Source organism: Haemorhous mexicanus, chromosome 21 (assembly GCF_027477595.1).
Source record: "Haemorhous mexicanus isolate bHaeMex1 chromosome 21, bHaeMex1.pri, whole genome shotgun sequence".
In the NCBI taxonomy this organism is placed as follows: Eukaryota; Metazoa; Chordata; class Aves; order Passeriformes; family Fringillidae; genus Haemorhous; species Haemorhous mexicanus.
Window position 1 is genome coordinate 1066159 of NC_082361.1, and position 21014 is coordinate 1087172.

Here is a 21014-nt window from a genome sequence, read left to right on the forward strand (position 1 = left end):
GATTGTCTTGTTATTCACCTCCACTTGGACTTTTAATACTGGACTTTTTAGTTTTTTAAACAAAGGTGTTTATTTTGGAAATAATTTTTTATTTATCTAAAAAGGCACAGTTGCAAAAAATTACCTTTTGAAATACATTTCTTTATAAGCACTACGAAATTTCATGTAGCAAGAAAGTGACCAGACTTCTCCAGATACTCATATTTGAGCTGAGCTTCCCTGGAAGCCATGGCTCCAAGGAAACCTGCAGTGGAACCAGAGAGGTTCAGGCTGAACTCTTGGAAGTGCTAAAGAAGCTGGTATAAATAACCAGGCTGGTTGGCATGGAAATGGTGGGAGCAATTTGGTGCCTCCAAGACGTCCTCCTGCTGATTTAAATTTCCCACATCCCTCCCGAGAGCAGCAGCCTCAACTTTCTGCTGAGAAGCCTCAGTAAATGGCACCTTCCATCAGTGATACCAACCATAATCATAGCAATTAATGGCTTTTCTTGGTACCCCATACAAACATTCCCAAATTTTACAGGAAGTAGTTGAAGATGACACTGCAGTTTTCCTTTAAGTAGAGAAAAGTAGGTTAAAAAAATCCACTAAAAGCATATATATGTATGTAACCCCCTAACCCTAATCTTAGTTCAAAAAAGTTAAGGATTGTAAGCTTTCCTTAAGAAAAGAAACCAGGCACAGGCTGCATTTGAACTGTCACACACAAATGTATCCATTGGCACGAGCCCCTGTCCCACGTGGCAGCGGCACCGGAGCAGCACAGGCTGAAGGGTTTCCTCTGGAGCACCGAGGGCAGCCCTGCTCCTCCTGACAGGCACATGGAATGGAGACACTGGAACGTGAATCCACGGCTCTTCCTAAAGCAGTGAGTATTTCCAGTGACAGTAATGAAACAGTCATTGATTCAATCAATGAATTTAGCTGGTTGACAATTTTCATGCAGTTAAAGACGATGACTCCTTCAGATCACGTTGAGATTTTATAAACATTCACATTCTGTAATGAGCTTTCACAGTTTGAGAGAAGGGGCTGATCCTATGCAGAATTCCATACACAAAGCATTTAATTTACTTTTTTTAAATTTTCCAAGTGTTTAAAACACTGCTGAAGTTCCACCAATAGTACCCAATGTACTACTGAACATGTAAAAGTCTCTGCACCAAAACTGAGTCGGCTTTGATAAACACTGGTTTTAAACAGGAACCTGGAGGTGAAGAAGAACCATTCCAAAAGCAAAAAATGAGGGAAAAGAGCAATTCTCTGCAGGAGCAAGGCTGGTAGGGGTTTGCTTGGCATGTTTATCTTTTCCCCAGGCTCATGTTTAACTAGTCTCTGACAAATGCATCAGCAAAATACCCTAAAGTTTTCAATTAAAAAAAAAAGAAATCATGAAACAAAAGGGTTTCCCACCCCCCCAACCCTTCCCAGTTCCTAAGTCTGAAGAGGAGGAAATTAATAAAAACATAAATGGCTGCTTTAAAATATACCAAGTAAAAACTGAATTTGCTATTAACCATTTGCAGAAAAGGCAAAGTAGCAGTTATACAAATTACACAAAATCTATGGTAATCCTTACATTAGTATAAAGTGATTTCACTGAAGGAATTATTTCAATATTTCACATTACAGTTAAGATAGAAGGTCTGGCAAACGCTGAGCCCTTGGTAATAGCTGCTACCCTAGATTACACACGACAGTTTTAAGAAAGGACCCTTAAATGATCTACATCCGTAACATTATTTGCCTTAAAAATAAAAAAGAATCACTTGCAATACCTCACAGAGTCTTCACGTTAAAGCACAACCACCTGTAAGAGTCCTTGTCAAATAACCTGCAAATGATGGAGCCTCTGCTGCGAGTGCTCCACCTCCCACCTGTGACCTGGCACCAGTCGCTTTCAGCTGAGACAAAGAATTCAAGTAAGACTGAGCTGTGCTGGCTCCCGCCTCATGTGCTCGAGGTCCACACGTGCATTTGTTTGGCTATTTGGTGCACGTAGCTGATGTCAGGCCTTTGATCTGGGTCGGGGTATATGCACATGCTGACCAGCTCCCGCAGCTGCAAGACAGCAGAACAGGCACACGTGAGTGAATCCTCTGCTGCCTTCCTGGAAGAGGCCGTGGGAACGTCTGCCCGAGCTCCCGAGCCAGGAGAGGGGAACCTCTTCTGTGCACATGCTGCTGGGCACAATCCAGGCATGTGTCTGTCTCACGTCTGTGTGTCCCACCTCCAAAGAGCCAGGAAGAATCTTTTCCACCAATTCTTCACTAAAGATTTAAATCTTCCCCAACCCCAGAATATTTTACATCCCAGAGCAGGACCCAGCCTGTGCACCCAGGGCTGGGGAGAGCATGGGACAGAGGGAGGCACCGTGGCACAAACAGAACAAAGAGAAAGGAAGGAAGGAAACCCGAGATCACTTCCAAGATGTGACTGAGGTGGGAGGTGAGGAGGGACCTGCCAGTGAAAGGAAACTGAGGGAAGGGGGAGCCTGAGCAGAGCTCTCAGGAGCTGCAGTTGTGCTGCCCTTCCTGTACCACCCCCAGCACCCAGCACTGAAGAGTCTGACCAGCACTTGTGGATCCTAAGCTACTGGACACAGCTTTGAGACCCTGGTGCTTCCTAAAAAACCTTTATGTGGAAGAGAAACTGGTCATTGATTATGTCTAATAAATAAAATGCAGAAGGGCTGCAGTCTCCCCACCTCCCAGCCCTCTTTATTGTGCACATGAAAGATTGTAGCTTTTAATTATACAGACACTGAAAGCTGCTGGTACCCCTGAGGCACCAGGAAAAACAGCCTTGAGCCTCTGATCTTCTCACATCCTCCCAGTAGCCACAGTGCCAATTATTTTACCGGTAATTAAAGCGTGGCCATAGCGCTATCAAGCACACGGCTCCAGCTGCATTAACGAACGTTCCCGAGGTTTCCAGCTCTGCATGGAGCCAGGCCCAGTCCTTGCTCCCAGCCCTGACCTGCTGCCTGGCCCTGCCCCATTCCCTGGTGACTTTGACCAGCTCAGGGCAGGGACACTGCAGCCATCACAACCCTGAGACCCCAAAGACTGAACACATCAGCCCTGACCACAAGACTCCCACAAACAACTGAAAATGCTTCTAGAGCTCTGCCCGGGGCCTGTGCTACCTGGACCATTTGTCCAAACAGCAGCTGTGCCCCCCTGTGCACGGAGCACTGAAACACAGCCTGGGCAGTTGTGTCCTCACAGGCATTCACCAGCACCTACAGGAACCACGGGCCGAGCCTGGATCAGCACTGCCAGCCAGCATCTCCAGTTACCAGCAAATCTGCTCCCAATATAGAAAACCAATCCTGGCTGGATCCCAGCTCCTCCTCCTGCTTCCAGCAGCGTGAAGTTGCTCACAGGGGGATCTGGACTGGTGAGGCACAAAAAGCCACAGAGGAGAGGAACATCCCTGAAAGGAAACTAAAACTTAAAAAACACTGCCTTACTCCTTTCTTGTTCCAAGGAAGTACACACTGGAGCCCTGTTCTAACTCCCTGTTTGTGCTGTTCCACTGAGCAGCAGCAGCAGCTGAGGAGCTGCAGCCACAGGCACAGCCTCCCCAGCATCCTGTTAATAGTGCATGAACCATCTGCAGTTCTCTGGGACCCGGCGCCTTTGAGCTCTACACCATCCTTCTCACCCCGACTGTATCACTGCACTACACACACGCTTCAGCACTGCCAGAGGGAAGCAAACAGACAGTAATTGTAAAGACAGGAAACACATCTGTCAACTTACACTAATTCCTGCTGCCAACAGGCATATCCTGAAATGCAAGCTGCAGCAGCACAGCAAAGGGATGCATGGAGCCGGGTGCTGCTACGGAGCCTGGGGCAAAAAAATTTTTAAATTCACTTCTACAGACTAGTTCTCAAAGCATCGTTTTGCACGAGTTACTTGGCAAGGAAAAATAAAGCAGAAAGTGAAGTGTGGGGCAGGGTCCCTCCCAGGGCAGAGGCCAGAGCGGCTGTGCTCGTACTTCCCAGCTTCCTGCTCCTCCTCAGGATGCTGGGGTAGAGTGAAACAAAAGAAAAACCCCATAGGATACAGTGAACATTCAGAATGCCATTAGCCATTTCCTTTCAAATAGAAGGCAACTGTAAGAAATGAGGAGGTTAAGGAAAACCAGCTGCTTTGTCTAGGTGAGGCAGAAAAAAGTCAAGCTGATCTCAAGAGGCCCTGAGGAAAGCCAGCACACATGTCTGCAGCTGGGCCAGCAGGAACTGGGACACTGGGTTTATGCACTGGTTCAGATGCTGCTGCCCATCCCTCATGTGCAGACACACAAACCTGGAGAGCTGCTGTAGAGCTGCTTATTGCATTGAACTAAATGGCTTTTCTTTTTTTCTTCAAATGACTCCTTCCCCACTTTGTCACACACTGAAGACTTCACAAACAAACATATCAGTGCTCTTTCATGAGATGTTTTATGGGAAAGGAGACAAGGAGAGGGCTTTCCTACAGCTCACTGCTGGTTTCTGCCAGCATCATAGACTTTCACTTTCACAATATTCCCCACATTAAGAAATCTTTTTTGTCTTGATTTAGCTTGTCAGTATCCAGACACCACAAAAGTCATTTGCTCAGCCAAGTATCCAGGACCCCCTGGCCATCCTCTGTTCTTCCCTAGATGTGGGGGGGTTCTCCTCCTGGGTTCCCTTTCCCTGTGCCTGCAGAAAATTCACTGCTCCTCCCCATTCCCCTGCAACCACACTCCCAATTTACCTTTTCAGAATAATGTTCAGCTGGAAGAGGTGGGTAGTCACATTGCTCTATTTTTTGGCAAAGAGAAAACAGGTTCATTTTATCTCCATAGAAGGGACTTTGCAGAGCTGCCATCTGGAGAGAAAAAAACGGAAAACGTTTCAGAAACACAAAGGATTTGAGAGCCCTTGGTGCTGCCAGTTTGCAAGAGCCAATTCTGTTCTCTGCCAGTGAGCAGAGCAAGGGATGCTGCTGCTCCCCAGCCCAGGCTGCTCCAAGGCCCCAACAGCTCTGCAGCCCCTGTAGGGCTGGTGCCAGGCTCTGCCAGGGCTCCCAAGGAAAAAAACCCAAGAAATAGGATGCTCAGACCACCAGCCCATTAGCAAGAACTCACCTGGCTCTAAGACAACTCTGCAACCCTCTCAGACACAATCTTCTCTATCTTTGAACATTTAGCTGCTTAGAAGATGAAGAACTTGTAAGCAGGAACAATGTACTTCATCTTTTAAAAAACCCCTTAACAACCTCAAAACAAATGTATCTCCTGCCAGAAATCTGCTATTTAGAAAAGAGTATCCCAGACAGGTATGAGAACAAAACTACTGAAAATTGTTCTTCATCAATCTGCTCCTTTCCCTCTCTCAGTTTCATCCCGAGGCCAGCTGAAGCTGATGCTTCTCACTGCACATTAAGGGGGTTATTTGATGATTTATGGCAGTGGAAGTGTCTGGAGAACTCTGGCCCTTCCTGACCCACAGTGAGCTCCCAGCAGGACTGAAGAGAGCCAAGACCAAACCCTCCAATCTCTTACCCCACAGTGAGGAGCCAAGACTGATGCATTATTAGTGATTTGGTGACAGAGAAGCAGCTCTGTCTGGGCTGGATTCCCAGAGGCACTGAAGGAAGGGGCTGCAGCCAGGGGGTCTCACCAAAACCTCACCACCACTAACACACATCCAAGTGCTGAGCAATGCAGAACACACCAAGTTAAACCACCCTGGCTTTAAAACATACACCTGTCTTTTAAAGAACCTGGGGAAGAAACCTGTTTCTTCCTCACTCCTCACCACTACTATCAGGAGTAACACTAAGTTACTCCTCACAAACCCACAGACCTGAGGGTGAAGAGCCTCCTGACAGGATCCCAAAGACCCCAGCACTGGGCAAGAGCGTTTGGAAGATTTTTGGGGGCAAGAGGTGAAGTGTCCCTGTCCCTTCATGACTGTCATGACAGCAGTAGGCAATTCAGTAGGAGAAAAATGACACAGTCCACTTAGAGACTCTACTCCCCAAGCAGGAGTGATAGCAAACTGCTCTCAATCAGCTAAAACAAACTGGAGAACCCAGCACAGACTGTTCCAGGGAGAGCACTAATGGGGCATTAGGGAAAACAGAAGGCAAGCAAGGGTTAAACAGGGTCTCCAAGATCTCAATACATCAGTAATGCCAAGGAGGTTGAGAGGGGTTTTCCAATTCCCATTAACTTTTCATTCCAGGTTTAGTTAAGTGCTCATGTGCAAAAGGGAAGGAATGAAAAGGACACGCTGTGGGGCTCGGGTAAATGCAGGGAACTGAAGTGGAAAGAGAGCACCCAGTTGTGACCACAGCAGTCAGGGCTGCAGGGCCATGACCACAGGCACTCCAAGTATCTCACTAACTACAGCTTGTGATGCTACACCGGGGTTTGCTCCTGACATTTTGATTAGAGCAATTACCCCAGGCCAGGCAGATCTGCATGGCAAACGCCCACCACGCAGCAGGACTGGTTCAAACATCCAGAGATGGGAATCCCTGTTAGTGCTTAAATTGATCATCTTGCCAGAACTGCTGAAGTCATTGCTTGTAGCTACATTCGGGAATTAACAACTTATTTTTATCCCCTGCAAGTTATCTGGCTGACAGATATCTACAGGAAGTGAGGGATGAAGACAGTTACTACTATATTGATAAGATTTAATAAAAATCACTATTATTATCAATGTCAAAGTTAAGTGGTGCTATGTGGCATCATGTCCCAAAGCCCTCAATGTTCCCTAAGTGGATTCCAGTGGACACACATGTCTCTGAAGGCAATTTGTACATTAAATCTCTCTGCAGCTTATCTACACAATCTATCTGGAGAAATATCAGAAGTGACTCATACCCAAACAAGCATCCTTCCCTTACTTCTAAGCCAAATGGAAAAACATTCTCCTTACAAGACATTAAAGCAGATAAAACAGTTCCTTCAAAGACACGCAGATCTGATGCTTAATTTTCAAAATTCTAGAAAGTTAAAGAAGACAAGTAGTTGTTTAACTACTAAACATAAAATTGGTACCTGTCCAGTCCTCCCTGGAATCTGCAATATCTCACAGCTCCTGTTCCCTAAGTTAAGGTTTACCTACGTAGGAAGGAAATTTAAAAATGCTTCACATGCCAAATCTTTCAGATGTTACTGTAGTACTGCTACTCCTACCAGAGAATTATGTTTAGTGTGCAATTAATTCAGCTTCTTGAAATACAAGGAGTACCAAGACTCCTGTGCCATAAGGGGACCATATTGCCTGCAACAAAAACATATCTTAGCACAAAGCTAAATATTTCTCTCTGCATAAATCTGGAATCCCATCTCTGGGAGCTCAGCCTGGAGTGACTCAGAGCACCCTGGCCCTGCAGCAGCAGCCAGGCCCTGAGTCCAACTGGGCCCACTCCCACTGCTCCCACTGCCCCCACTGCTCCCTGGCCAGCCCAACACCCCAGGGCAGGGCCACTGGCCCAGCTCTGAGCCTTACAGATGTCATGGGAAAATTTACTTTCATCCTGTCACGTCCTACAATGTTTGTTTAATCAACCAGCTGAAGTACATGCTCAGCTACAGCAGTTTTCACATCTGATGTGCTCACAAAATGAATTACATTTCTGTTTATTCTCTAATTTCATGGGATTACCAGAAGTTGTGTTGAGAAGCAAAATGTCATCAGTTCCCATAATTTCTTAACCAAAGAGGATGTGAGCAATATTCTTGACTATATATCCCAGGGATTTTTAACTCTCTGGGTGGGGATGAAAGCTTTCTAAATGCTGGCATGCACTGTCACTTGAATTGGAAGAAGCATCCATCTAAAGAAGATTTAGATTAGATTATAAAGAAGCACAGCACTCTTTGATACCCTTTGATCCCTGCTAAAAATGAAATCACAAAACCAAAAGCACAGTTACAAAATCATAACACTTCCTTTCAAAATACATGTAACAGCTTTTAGAACAAGTTGCACACTGGGCAGTGCATCCAAATGTATCTGCTCTGAGTCTGTGCCTCAAGCTGTAAGACAATGCACAATTAGAAAAGCTTCCAGCCATAATACACCAGTTAGAGACACTGAGTTCACATTACATAAAACCTCTGTTTTTCCTTATTGGATGCTCCCAAGATTAAAATACTGCAATTGGTCAGAATCCCATCTAAGAAACTAGTACCTTGCATTCAAATGAATTTGCTATTTTCAAAACAAATGCAGTCAGGAAAAACTCTGGCTGTGCTGCCCTAACAGAGCTCTGCTCCCAGCAGGAAGGGGGATGCAGTGAGCTGGCTTTTCATGGCTCCATCCTCCACATCTCCTGTGACCCAAACTCACTTTGGGTGGCACAGCCCCTTGCTCAGGCTCGGAGGGGCACAACGAACACCCCATGCTTCTTCTAAGGATTCTCAACAAGTTGACTACAGGCAGTCTGACCACTCAATCTCTGTCCCAGACTGTTTGGTTATGACAAACCCAGGGGAGAAAAGTGAGAAGATACTTGCCTCATACAATAAACAGCCCAAAGACCAGATATCAGACTTAAAGTTATAGCCGTTCTCGTGTATTCGCTCTGGGGACATATAGTAGGGAGTTCCCACTGCAAAACAAACAAACCAGGAGTTATTGTCTCACAAGTGACCCTGCAACCTGTGTCATACCCACAGACCTCACTCAGGGGTCAGGTGGAGCACAAAGAGCTGATTAGAACCAAATACCATCATAAACAGAGTAGAGAATGGTGAACACGGCTGAAAATATTTTCTGGATTTCTGACATTTGGGAAAAGTTTTGTTTCCCTTCCAGGCTCCCAAGAACCTTCATTGTGTCTTGGATGGACAGAGCCACAGGAAGGGATCATCCCCTTGGTTCACCAGAGTGCACTGGGTGCTCACCTGGCAGGGCACAGAGTGTCACAGGTGACCCAGGCCCCAGAGGGACCTCTGACAGGTCACCAGGCACTGCAGGGGACACTAAGCCCAGCACCAGCCAGGAATGCAAAACCTGTCTGAAAAAAACCAAGATAATAATTCCAGCTTGCAGTTATGTCAGAAGCTGGGGGATTTCTGTGTACTTCCACAAGTCTGTATTTTATCAAAAGAAATTTACTCAGTATTTTGGACAGAAGTTACAGGAAATTATTAATAAATTCCTTACCTCAAAAAGGTTCTTTTTAAAATCCTAAATAAGTTTCAGTTGTGGTACTGAAAATACAAGACATTCTGGCAGTCTCAACTACATCAAATAATCCTCAGATACATCATTTATTAAAACATCCAAGGACTGTAGATGCTCTTTTCTCCTGCTTCCCCTTGCTTGTCCGTCCCCTGTCAATTTTTTTTCCTTTTGGCATTCCAGTCTATCCTTCTCCTAATTAAAGACCTTTTCTCACAAGATGGCAAATGCTTAATTTGCCTGTAATATTCAGTTTACAATTTCTCTGTTTGAAATGCTGCCTGAAGACAGCTGCAGGACTAATAAGCTGAAGGATGGTGCTAGAGGTGGAAGAACAGCCAGCACCTTCCCCAGCATTCCCACAGAGGGATCAGCACACTGTGGGAAACAGATGAGTTCTGGGGCACAAAGAACAACCTTGAGAGGCAAAACCAGGCCCTGGCACCTGCACATGTGACCCAGCACAGAGAAGGTAATTTATTTGGACCCTCAAGATGTTCAGCAATCAGCTGCCCTGTGTGATGAACTCAGCTCATGCTTCCAGCTCTTTCACTTTAGAAATTACATCCCTTTCAATGTGAAGAATATCCTAATGAGAAGTTATATTTTTGCAAATTCTATAAAAACCACAACACAGGAAAAGTATCACAGGGACATTACTCTGTTTCCGTGCTCAGGAGGTGCAGGTCAGACTGGCACAGCCCCAGACCTGGCTGGGTTGAATTGCCTGAGAAAGGCCCCTGTGTGGGGAGGAGACCAGAGCCCTGGCAGCAGTTCAGGATTTTTACTGGACTACCCAGAGTAACTTCCTGGGACACCAGGGGCAGACAGGACTCATTCAGAGGCTTTCCATGGCTCTGTCCCATGTGCATGCAACATCCCCACGATGGACAGTACAGCTCTCCAAGTAATCCCCACACATCTGCCAGGTTTCTGTACAAGAACTGACTTGGCTGGGATTGCACTGATTCATTTTCCTGCTTAAAAATATGCAGCTGCAGAAGAAATGGTGACTCATTCCAGGAAGTTGTGGAAGACACTTCTGGAAGTCCCCACTGAGCAGCAATGTAAGACCCTTCCCCACCTGCAACTCCTCCTTGCTGCTGCTCTGCCAGCTGTGCCAGGAGCTCTGGGAGCTGCGGAGCAGGGGGCTGGCAGGAGGAGCAGGGGGCTGCAGGAGGAGCCAGGGGCTGCAGGAGGAGCAGGGGGCTGGCAGGAGGAGCAGGGGGCTGGCAGGAGGAGCAGGGGGCTGCAGGAGGAGCAGGGGGCTGGCAGGAGGAGCAGGGGGCTGGCAGGAGGAGCAGGGGGCTGCAGGAGGAGCAGGGGGCTGGCAGGAGGAGCAGGGGGCTGGCAGGAGGAGCAGGGGGCTGGCAGGAGGAGCAGGGGGCTGCAGGAGGAGCAGGGGGCTGGCAGGAGGAGCAGGGGGCTGCAGGAGGAGCAGGGGGCTGCAGGAGGAGCACAGCAGCAGCCCCTGCTGCCCCTGCAGTGCCCGGGCCGGGCGGTGCCCGGAGCTGCTCTGGCACTCCACTACTCCAGGTCACAGCGTGTGACCAGAGCCAGGCAGCTCTGCTGGGCCCCACTGTCGGTTCAGATCTCTCCTCCCTGGCCGTGCCAGCAGTGACAGGGCTGTGACAGGGCCGTGGCAGGGAGGTGACAGGGCTGTGGCACGGCTCAGCGCGTCACCGGCCCCGCTGCAGCCCATTAACGGCTCGGCAGCGCTCCACGCCTGAGCTCACCTCGTGGAGCCCACCTTGCACATTTACCTATCATTACTGCAGTCTTGTCAGCAAATGTACAAACAAGCAGGGCCCTGCGTTTCAAAACTGATGCATTAATTTTTAAATAACTGTCATGATAAAAGTCTGACAAGGCCAATTCTCTTTATGGCCAGCCCAACATTACGTGGGGATCTCCTGTAATGAGCATCTTCTAGAAAGCTGCACAAGGCTTCCAGAGCAATCAGTCGGGGCTCGCCCTTGCATCCCATTAGTCAATTTGACAGGAACAGTCTAATCGGAGACGACTCATCAGAAACTTTCTTCAGCATCTGCCCTGCTGAAAATACAAAATATTGCTCAGATTCAACATTACTCAGCAGGTGGTAGAGCAATGCATTTGAAGTTATAAAGGTCGCAAAACCACAGGGAAGATCATGGTTAAGGAAGGAGCTTCCTGCTCTGTTTCTGCAAGTTGGAGCCCTTCACTGGAACATCAGCCACGTCAGGGATGCCAGAGCATTCCTGCTCTCCCAGCACTACCCATGGGCAGCTACAACAGCCCTGGCATAGCTGCAACATCCAAGGTAGGGAAATGCTAATTATTCCCAGTTAAGATTAGGATGAGAGTCTCTTCTTTCACAAGGAAAGCACAAAGGCAAAGGTGGCAAAGTTATTCCAAGAATGAAATTCAAATTCCTTTCCTCTCACATCTGCAAACATGGCTCAGCCATGAGCGATGCTTCCTCAGAAACTCATCCCTAGCTGCAGATGAAATCTACTTACTCTTCGAGAAAAACAAGAAATATTTTGTGCCTAGTATTGCAGCTGTTGGTACAAGACCTGTTGTCCTAAGCTCTTTTTTTTTTTTTTCATTTTTTAAATTTCATTCATATCATTGAATCACACAACCCTACCAAACTCCTTACGGTTCTGTGGCTGGGTTGGGTTTTTGGGTTGGCTGGCTGGGTTTTTCACATGTAAATAGTACAATCTACCTGCAGCAATTCTGCAGCTCTCTTTTCTTCCACAAATACTGAACTAGAGGCAAACCAAGAAGGCCAAACACACTTGGCTGGTGACGTTTTCAGTGCATTGCTTGTGTTCATTTTTTTCTTACCAAGTCTTGATTACCAGCCCCTCCAAGCCCTGGGATTTTGTTTCAGATGGCAAACTGGCTTGGCAAGCAAAAGAAAGAAAAGAAGGCAGACAAATGGTCCATTTATTGAAGAGCTCTTCAGTTCCTCCCTGCTCACCCTGACATCCAAGCAGGAACCAGAAGGAACGTGTAACAGCCCACAGACTCCAATCCAGGGCTATTGGCATGTTCTAAACTGGGAAGATTTGACTTATGTGAATCTCCCATAAGGAAAATCTGCTCCAAGTATATTCTTGTCCAAGAATAAATAATAAATCATCTGCTCCAAAACAAGACTATTCTGTGTAAAATTGGTTTCTTTTGGGGTTTGGTTGGATGTTTTTCTTATTCCTCTTGTTTCTTCAAAATGTAAAGCCAGTCAGAAGTTCTAGATAATGCCAAGTTTATTTGGCTAAAAATGGACATTATACCACTTCTCAAAAAAGTTATCCATTGTATTATTAATGAAAATTCTCTGTATTTATTAGAGCTGCTATTAAAACAAGATCTACCAGCTTAATGTTAAGTTTGCCAAGTCTAAAATTAGGGAAGGAAGGTGAACCACCATGTTGTAACATGTAGTAAAATTCACCTGAGCTACACCCAGTACCTTTAAAACATGAATATGCTGGTAAGGCTTGTACAGGAAGAGCTCTTCCCTATGGAAGAGCATCTCCTGTCTTCTCTCCAGGGAGAAGTGGCAGTGGCAGTCAAGGTGTCACCCTGTGAACTCCTGCAGCCCCAGCTGGTTCCTGTGGCTGTCCCTGCACTGTGAGAGGCTGGAGGTGTCCACGCTGCCCTGTGGCAGGTGTGCCCATGGAGGTTTTCCAGGGGCCAGGGCTCTCCCTGCCCCGTGGTCTCTCTGCCCCGGCGCTGCTCCCGCTCCCGCCGGCGCTCGGAGCACGGCGCTCGCCGGCATCTCACGAGCTGTGTACAGGCAAATCTTTCATTTTTCTTTCATTACCTCGGCATGTACTGTCACTTAATTTTTATGTATGCAATCCTTCCTGACAAATATGATCTGCTGCCTGGTAATTCATCTGACGTTCATTCTGTTCCTTGCTCTAATTACGGCTCCGGTCCCGCCGCGGCGGCGGGCGCTGCCGAGCCCCTGCTACACCTGTCAGCCGGGTCGGGGCTGCCTGATGCCCTTTCATGCCAGTCTGCTGCTAGCAAATACGAGCAAAGGGAGAAATGAGATGAATATATTTGCATAAGCCTCACGTTCAATTCATGGGTCAGCAGCCAGAGAAATGATGGCTCAGGGTGGTTGCCAGGGCAACGCAGCACCGGGAAGCGCCCGGGCTGCGCGTCGCGCCCGGCCCGCGCGGGTGCCCTGCTCTGGTGTGGGGTGTCTGTCCCTCACAGCTCCTTCAGCAAATGTCTTCATTAAACCAAACCCCACACCAGTCCATTTCCTGCTGCTACAAAACCTCTATCTCTGGCAAATTATCAGAAAAATAGAAAGAAGCTTCACGTCTCATATTTTCTGATTGTTAAAATTTTCTTTTTCACTTGGATCCAAGAACCGCTGGAAATGGTGATGTGTCCATCCCTCCCACAACACCTCCAGTCTCACTCACTGCTCTGTCCTGCACCTCTCACCTGTTTGCAGGACACTGGTGATGTGAGGAAGGGCAGGGTTTGTGCACCAGGGGCTGAGCTCTTCCTACTCCAGCTTTCTCATTTAAGAGAGAGCAGCCCTGCTAAAGGTCACAAGCTTGGCTTACATGTGCAGCCAGTTTCCAAGCCCCAATTTATTCTTATTAATATAATAAGTGCAGCAGTCAAACTGGATAAGATCATATAATTAGACATGATCATATTTTGGCCTGTTCAGATGATGTGATTGTAACTTCCTGTGAAGAGGATTTATTTTCATCTATTAAGTATGGTGGGGATATATCCTTGGACAGCTTTTGATACAAAGGAAAATCGATTTTATGAAAGTAAACTATAGAAATACCTCCTATTTTTTAAGCACACACTAAACAAGGCAGGTATTTTCCTTCCTTGTGCACTGAAAAGCCCAGTGCTGCTGACCAGTATTAGCAATGAAATTTGTTCACATCCAAGAAAGGATTCAGCGAGACACATTCAGCGGAGGAAATTGCACAAACAAAAACGTGAAACAAATATTGTGTGTTCCAAAGTCAACTGAGAGACATTAGTTTAAAAGAGCTTAAATATTGCACCAAAAGGCAAAGTTCCTTCACTGCTGTAATACAGAAGCACCTTCGGGACTCAAAAAATTCAGATCCCTTAATAAAAATTGAAAATCAGCCACCTCTCAAGAGGTTACAGACACAATTATGAAATACTTTATACTGTAAGACTTGAAGAATGAACGGCATAACTATGCAATTTCCTATAGCACTAGAATTAATGTTAAAACTAAAAATGAGGAAGACAACCTTGAGATTATGTGGAAGGTATGAAGAAAAGCTGGATGTTTAAGGCATAGGCAAGTGAAGTCCCTTTTTGGGACAGACGAGCCATGAGGGCTCACTCACCCCAGGCAGACCCAGCCCCCGTCAGGGCAGAGCCCTGACCAAAGGTAAAAAGGTAAAAGGTGCTGGGGGAGAGCACTGGATTCCAGCAAGCACCGTGCAGCCAAAGTGCTGTCAGAGTGGAAAAGCTGCATTTGCCACGTGTGCTGTAAAACACACAGCAGTCCAGGCCTTCCAGAAAAAAATACCAGGTTTTTAAACAGCAGACACCTATTAATGCCTCCAAAGAGCATTCAAAATGCAGTCCCCAGGCCCTGACTCCCACTCGTGTCACCACGGGGGGATGGACACCCTGCATTTGAACATCAGAGCTGACAGCGCACGCCAGGCCCTGCTTAACGAGTACCAGCTTACCTAAGGAATGTGCTGCCGTGGTTTTAGAACTAAAAAACCGGCCTAATCCAAGATCTCCCAGCTTCACCACCCCTGTGGCTGTTATAAACACGTTGGCTGGTTTTATGTCTGCAAGAAGAAAAAGGTAAAAGGTCAAAGCCACAAAAGGTTATTTGGTTCTAATGCTGCAATAGAAGCATCGCCTGGAGCGCTCGCGGTACAAAGGGGCTCGAGCAGAACCTGCTTCTTTAGAGCTTTGATAGGCTCAGCCTTCCAAGGCTTCGAGCTCTGCACAGACACAAAAATCAGAGTGTACTTCCCAGCACACAAGAAATACCAATGAGGGAAAATGTAGGAAACAGCTCAACAGAACAGAGGCAACCTCTTTAACTGCTGGAAATCAAAGACGTGAGCCCTGTTCTCTTTGGGAATGATCACTTTGCACAGGAAACTGCACTGCCCACCACCATCCCCTCATGAAAAGGGCAATTACTGTTCCACATATACATAAATTCTGGGCTCTACACAGCCCAGCTGGTTCATGGAGGGTAGATATCACTACAACCCCAGTTTCCCAAGCAGTCACGTCAGAACTGAGTGAGAGGCTCTTTCCTCATGTTAGAGCAGACCCAATGGGAGAGGCTCCCCATTTCAGCCATCACAGACCTAATTCAGGTCCAAGTGATTCACTGCATCAGGGGATGTGTAATGGAGCAAAAATGGTATCACATTGCTGAAAAGTACAGTGAAGAATTCCTCCTTCAAAGGAGCAAGGAAATAACAAGCAGCCAAGATGGGTGCTGGTACCTTTTGGGAAATTTGCATTTCCTGAGTCCAGTCCTTCCCAAAGCACCTCACTGAAAGCAACAGTGTAATTTTTGGATAGAGCTCAAAGGTATAAGATGTTCTGAGACAAGAGATTCAAAAATAATTAATGAAAATAGGGAACAGGTTATGAGAGTGTGGGACATATTTGTATTAATATTTCAGAAAAGCCCGCAAGACAGGAAAACTCTTCTCAACTCTCTGAGGTCACAGCTAATATAATGAAGACTATTTCTTAGAGTTCACTGTATTCAGGAGTCTCAGCATTTTATTTCTGACACTTTTCTAATGGCAAGTTTGACACTTCTACTTAATATCAGTGTCTGGAATACAAAGCAGCTCATCTTCCTAATACCACCCTCACTTCGGCCTGAATGCTTTAACGATGAGGCAGAGACAGAAGGAGAAATCCATCTCGCAGGCTCCAGCCTCTCGAAACATGCATTGGCTGAACATCAGCATAATTGTTTTTGAATGTAGGCGCTTACTAATTGGAACATTATATTATTATTCAGTGAAAAGAGACTGAATTAATGTTACCTCTGTGCATCACCCTGCGGGAGTGCATGTGTTCCACTGCACTGCATAACTGCACAAAATATTTCCACACCGTCCTTTCCGGGATTAACCGTTTCTGCTTTTTAAAATACTGTGGGAGGAAATAAATAAAAGATCAGTGAAAAAGCAACATATTTGACTCGTTCCTGGAATTGTGTTCATCAGCTGCAGGTTGCTCGTGTCTTCCAGATCTGCAGCTGCATGACTTTTCTTCTGATTAGCTTTTAACTCCTCCTCTCTGTGTGGAAACTTCGATGCACTTCGCTAATTAACAACTATTATGAAAAATATGCTTAAATAGGTTTGACATTTTTGAATGGACACAATTATGATTAGCATTAATCTCCTTAATTACCTTGCAAAACATATTTAATGCCTCAAAACAACAAATGTCTCAAATATTTTGCCTTAAGAAACAAAAGGCCATTAAGCAACCCCCCTGTAAAGATTCGTTATTGCATTGTCTACTAACAAGACTAAGGAAATCTGCTTTCCTTTTCTAAAAGATGGCCAGAGCATCAATAAAGTATCCATGCTCCTTCTGTGATCAGGTAGAATAATATATTCTATTTCATGCATAATAGGAATACGAAATGACCTGCACTCTGCAGTGAGACAGAGGCTCTCCTGATCAGCTGGGAGTGCTCAGGCAGCGCCGAGCGCAGCCGGGCCCCGTTCCAGGCACCTCTGGTGCCTCCGAGCTCTCGGGATAACGGGCAGCACAAAGCAGCACCACCGAGGGCAGCGTGGCCCTGGCTCCCTGCAATACTGGAGTCTTCTTCAAGCCACTACAGGAATAAAGAGCCAGCTGCACACTTCAGCAAAGGGCAAGCACTACAGACCTTCAGCTGCTCTCCCTCCTTTGCAGGGGGCACACCAGCCGTGTCTGGCACTGCACCCAGGCATCCCAAACCTGCAGCGTTCAGATCGTGGGTCCCTGGCTTCTCACTGAGCCAGCTCTACAGCCAGAGCACCAACAAAACACCCTTCAACACTCCCAGAGGTTTCCCATTGCTCCTCGAGCCCTGCCACACAGGGTGGCACTGGGAGCACCACGCACCCTCCTGCCTCACCACAGCTGCACTTCCCTTGCATGGCACCCCTGAGAATTCCCACCTGCAGCAGGAATAAAGGGAGGGAATGGCTCGCTGCCCCTTTCTGCATCTCATGTTTTCCCCCTCAGCACTGACATCTGATGTCCGTTGTCACATTCCCTATTTCATGTGAAATGCTGTTACCAGTTCGTGTTTGACTCGAGCAATGGCAAATTTTCTTTTGCAGATCAGCTGTGAAGGGGCACGACTGTGCAATTCCCCAGGCAGCAAATCTGACAGATTGCAACAGTCTCAACCCAAAACTGGAGAGAGAGCATAGAGGAATTACAGAGGGTGAGGGAGAAAGTGTTATATACACAATAAAATTATTTAATTCTCATTAAAATATTTAAGAGTGGATATGCAAGACCACAAGTGATAATTTTCTAAATGTCATGTCCAATAAGGTTCGCCTGACATTTACAAGGAAGTCCCAACTCTCCAGTGGGTTTTCCTGCAGCTCTACATCCCTCATAAATAATGCAGGCACCGGGGCATGACAGAGACAGGCCCTGGGTTTATCACCCTCACACCTTGCCAGGGTTGTCACTGCTGCTCCACCAAAAATCCACACAGGAGCTTCATCTCCTGGGGAGGGGAGAGGGTGACACGGAGAAGCTGGTGGGGAAACTGCCCTGCTGCAGTGCAGCTGCATTTAGGAGGCAGCTTTTGTTCCCTCTTGGGTGTAGGGCTTGGTTTTGGTTTTTTTACCTCTGTTAGAAATTTTTTACAACTGAATTCCTAGATTTGCACCAGTTGAAAAACTTTGTTTATATGACCTTGAAAAAAAGAAATGCATTTTCTTCATGTCTGAAATACAGAGGGAACACAGAGCTGTGGGCACTGGAAGCCAGGACAATCCAGAACTGGGCAAGGCACCAATCCGAGACTCTACCAGTTATGTTTTGGAAAATGTAACTCTTATTATAATGACACAGAAAGTTATTTTAAAAAATTAAATAGCCAACCCTGATAAGCAAATGAACATATTTGTCAGTATTTTTAAACCACAAACTACAAATGACTAAAAATACAAATATTTCATATCATGAAATCTTATAATTCTGTAGGTAAAACTTTTGTAAGCCAAGATTGCAAAGTCAAGCAGCACCCTTGCACAGCCCAGGAAGGCCTCACACAGCCCTAAGTTCTGCTCTCACAATCCTTGGGCTTTTTCCATCTTCAACCACAACCACAACAGGCCTGAGATGAGCTGCAAGTTTCCCAGGAAATGGTGGGGAGAGGGCAGAACGCAGCAGAAGCCCCAAGGAAAGAGGGAGGCCAAAGGCAGAGCTGCTGTGTCCCCCAGCTCCCCAAGGGGCAGATCCCCCTTCCCCCCTCAGGTGAGGCTGGGCTGGAGCTCCAGGGCCCTCCCAGGATGACTCTGCCAACTGCTGCTCCCAGCTCTGGCCCAGGGGCTCTCCTGTCAGACCTAGCAGATCTTCCTGGATCCTGCAAATTTAGCCACTGGCTGTGGACTGAATGGGGAACTTGTTTGACAGCCTTTGGCCTAGTGCCTCATGGCTCTGCTGGCAAAGAAAACAAATCTGTTAATAAGATATTTTAACTGTGACAACAAGGAGGAGGAGAACTTTCCAAACATTCATTTATGATAATTACATAATAATGATGGCAAAAACCAGGTAAAACATGGAGAGAAGGTTGAGAGCACTAACAAACATGATATAACACATCTGTTCTCACAAGGGATGTATGTCTAAAGATTAACATGTCAAAGAAAATATAAAAGCAGGTGGTAACAGCTTAACTAAAGCTGGTTTGCAGCAATACAAGTATTCCTAAGAGCAACATAAAAGAAGAACAAGTACTTGAAACATTTTCTCAAGCCCAAATCCCCGTTGCAAAGGAAGTCAATAGACTTCCTTGAATGTCTTCAGAGTGGCAGACAGGCCACATGAATAGTGAACCCAACAGTAATTAAATGTCCCCATCAATCATGGGCTGAGTAAATCAACCCTGCAGTAACACACGTGTCCCACCAGATCACAGACACTTCCCTCTGCAGCAGTGACCAGAAACTCAGGGCGTGGCTTGGGGTATTTAAAATGCCACCAGCCACTCGGGTTCAGGTCTGGAGGCAACCATGGGTGTGCAAAACTGCAAGAGGAGTAAAAAAGTGCTTCTAACCCAGCTGTGCTCACCCCACTGCCTCAGGTCTGCCTAATCCTGGAAGTCTGCAGCACCTCCAGGACAGACACATCCTTACCTTAATCATCTGAGAGAGATCCCCAGCATCAGCCAGCTCCAGGACAATGTTGAGTTCATTGTCTTCAATGAAAGAATCCAAATACTTAATTATGTTGGGATGGTTCAGTTGCTGCAGAGGGAGGGAATGCAAGAGGAGCAGTTACAACGTGGTCAGGACAGCTCCCAGACACAGCACCTGCACCTCCTGTGAGCCACGAGCAAAACCCCCCACTGGGGGCACCCACAGCCTGGGCCAGACTGCTCCAGACAAAATCCTGGGAGAAACAGCCTTGCCCACAGGCACAGCATCCTGGGATGTCCTTGGCAAAGAGCAACTCCACCCAAACAGGGTGAAACCATCTCTTCCATTGCAAACTGGTGAAGCATTTAAAAGCCATGTCCTGAAGGATGCCTTGCTAAGCAAGAACCAACTTCCCCCCCACTAAATGGAAACAAACCCCCAGATGCTGGTGACAGTACTCAAGGTCTCTTTACCCCATAAAAGAACAACAAAACAAAACTAAAACTTTGAAGTAGGACAAAACCACACACACTGTACATGTCAGTATATTATCTGATTACTTATGCTGGCTTTTTCACTAATTCCTCTCTTTCATTTCAGTATATCTCATTCTTACATTCACAACTGCTGCTTGAATTTTTTTTTTCCTAGAACCCAAAAATATCACAGATCCTCTTTCTGAATGTAAACCTCAGCATTATTTTCCTCCTTAATATTGAGCAACTGGCTCATGTTTATCCTTCCCTACAGCCTACAGACCCAGGCTACAACTGCATGAATTTGAACAGAAATCCCTAAAATCACAGACATAGAAGTAATTGTTTAATACTTTCAGGATGAAATTTGACTAGCTAAACTAAATTTTTAGCCTTTTGCAGTCTGTTACATTTACTAAAAATAGGTACTTAAAGTGCAACACATCTATGTTTTTAACCACCAATTTAAAATAAGCTACTAAGGCATCAAAACCACTTGTTTTAATCACTTAAACACTCTGATTTCAGAGCTTTTATCTAAATTATCATTTTTCATATGTGATATTTATTCACACACATACATGAGATGCACAGCCAAAACTGCTTTCTCCTTTACTGTGTAAGCTTTTTTGCCAACCTGAAAACAATTTTTTCCACAAACCAAAAAAACAAACAAACAACAAAACCCCAAGAAAAGAAAAAGAAAAAAAAAAGTTATAATAAAAATTCTTACCTTCAAGAGGTCAATTTCTTTAATGCAGTCTTGCCTTGCCTTGGCATCCATCATTTCAAAAATCTTCAAACACAAAAGCATAGAAGATAAAAATGAAGCAACAAAAAAAAGTACTTTAACAAGCAGTTGGTGTTTCCTTCCCCAGTTTGTACATCCTCTACTGTAATGAGTATTCACACAATCCCCAGATCAAAGAAAGATCAATGTTTTCTT

General features: G+C 46.0%; 1 protein-coding gene across 2 annotated transcripts in view; it reads right to left on the minus strand.

The window, feature by feature from the left end:
• Positions 1–44: 44 nt before the first annotated feature.
• Positions 45–21014, minus strand: part of NEK6 (NIMA related kinase 6) — a 44376-nt gene continuing 23406 nt past the window's right edge. For both annotated transcript variants that reach the window (XM_059865147.1, XM_059865148.1), the window contains exons 4-10: positions 20802–20864; positions 19590–19700; positions 16251–16359; positions 14907–15014; positions 8520–8614; positions 4757–4870; positions 45–2063 (exon numbers count right to left, since the gene is read on the minus strand). In XM_059865147.1, coding sequence (XP_059721130.1) covers positions 1953–2063; positions 4757–4870; positions 8520–8614; positions 14907–15014; positions 16251–16359; positions 19590–19700; positions 20802–20864 — 711 coding nt within the window. In that variant the 3' untranslated portion in view covers positions 45–1952. The remainder of the gene's footprint in view (positions 2064–4756; positions 4871–8519; positions 8615–14906; positions 15015–16250; positions 16360–19589; positions 19701–20801; positions 20865–21014) is intronic.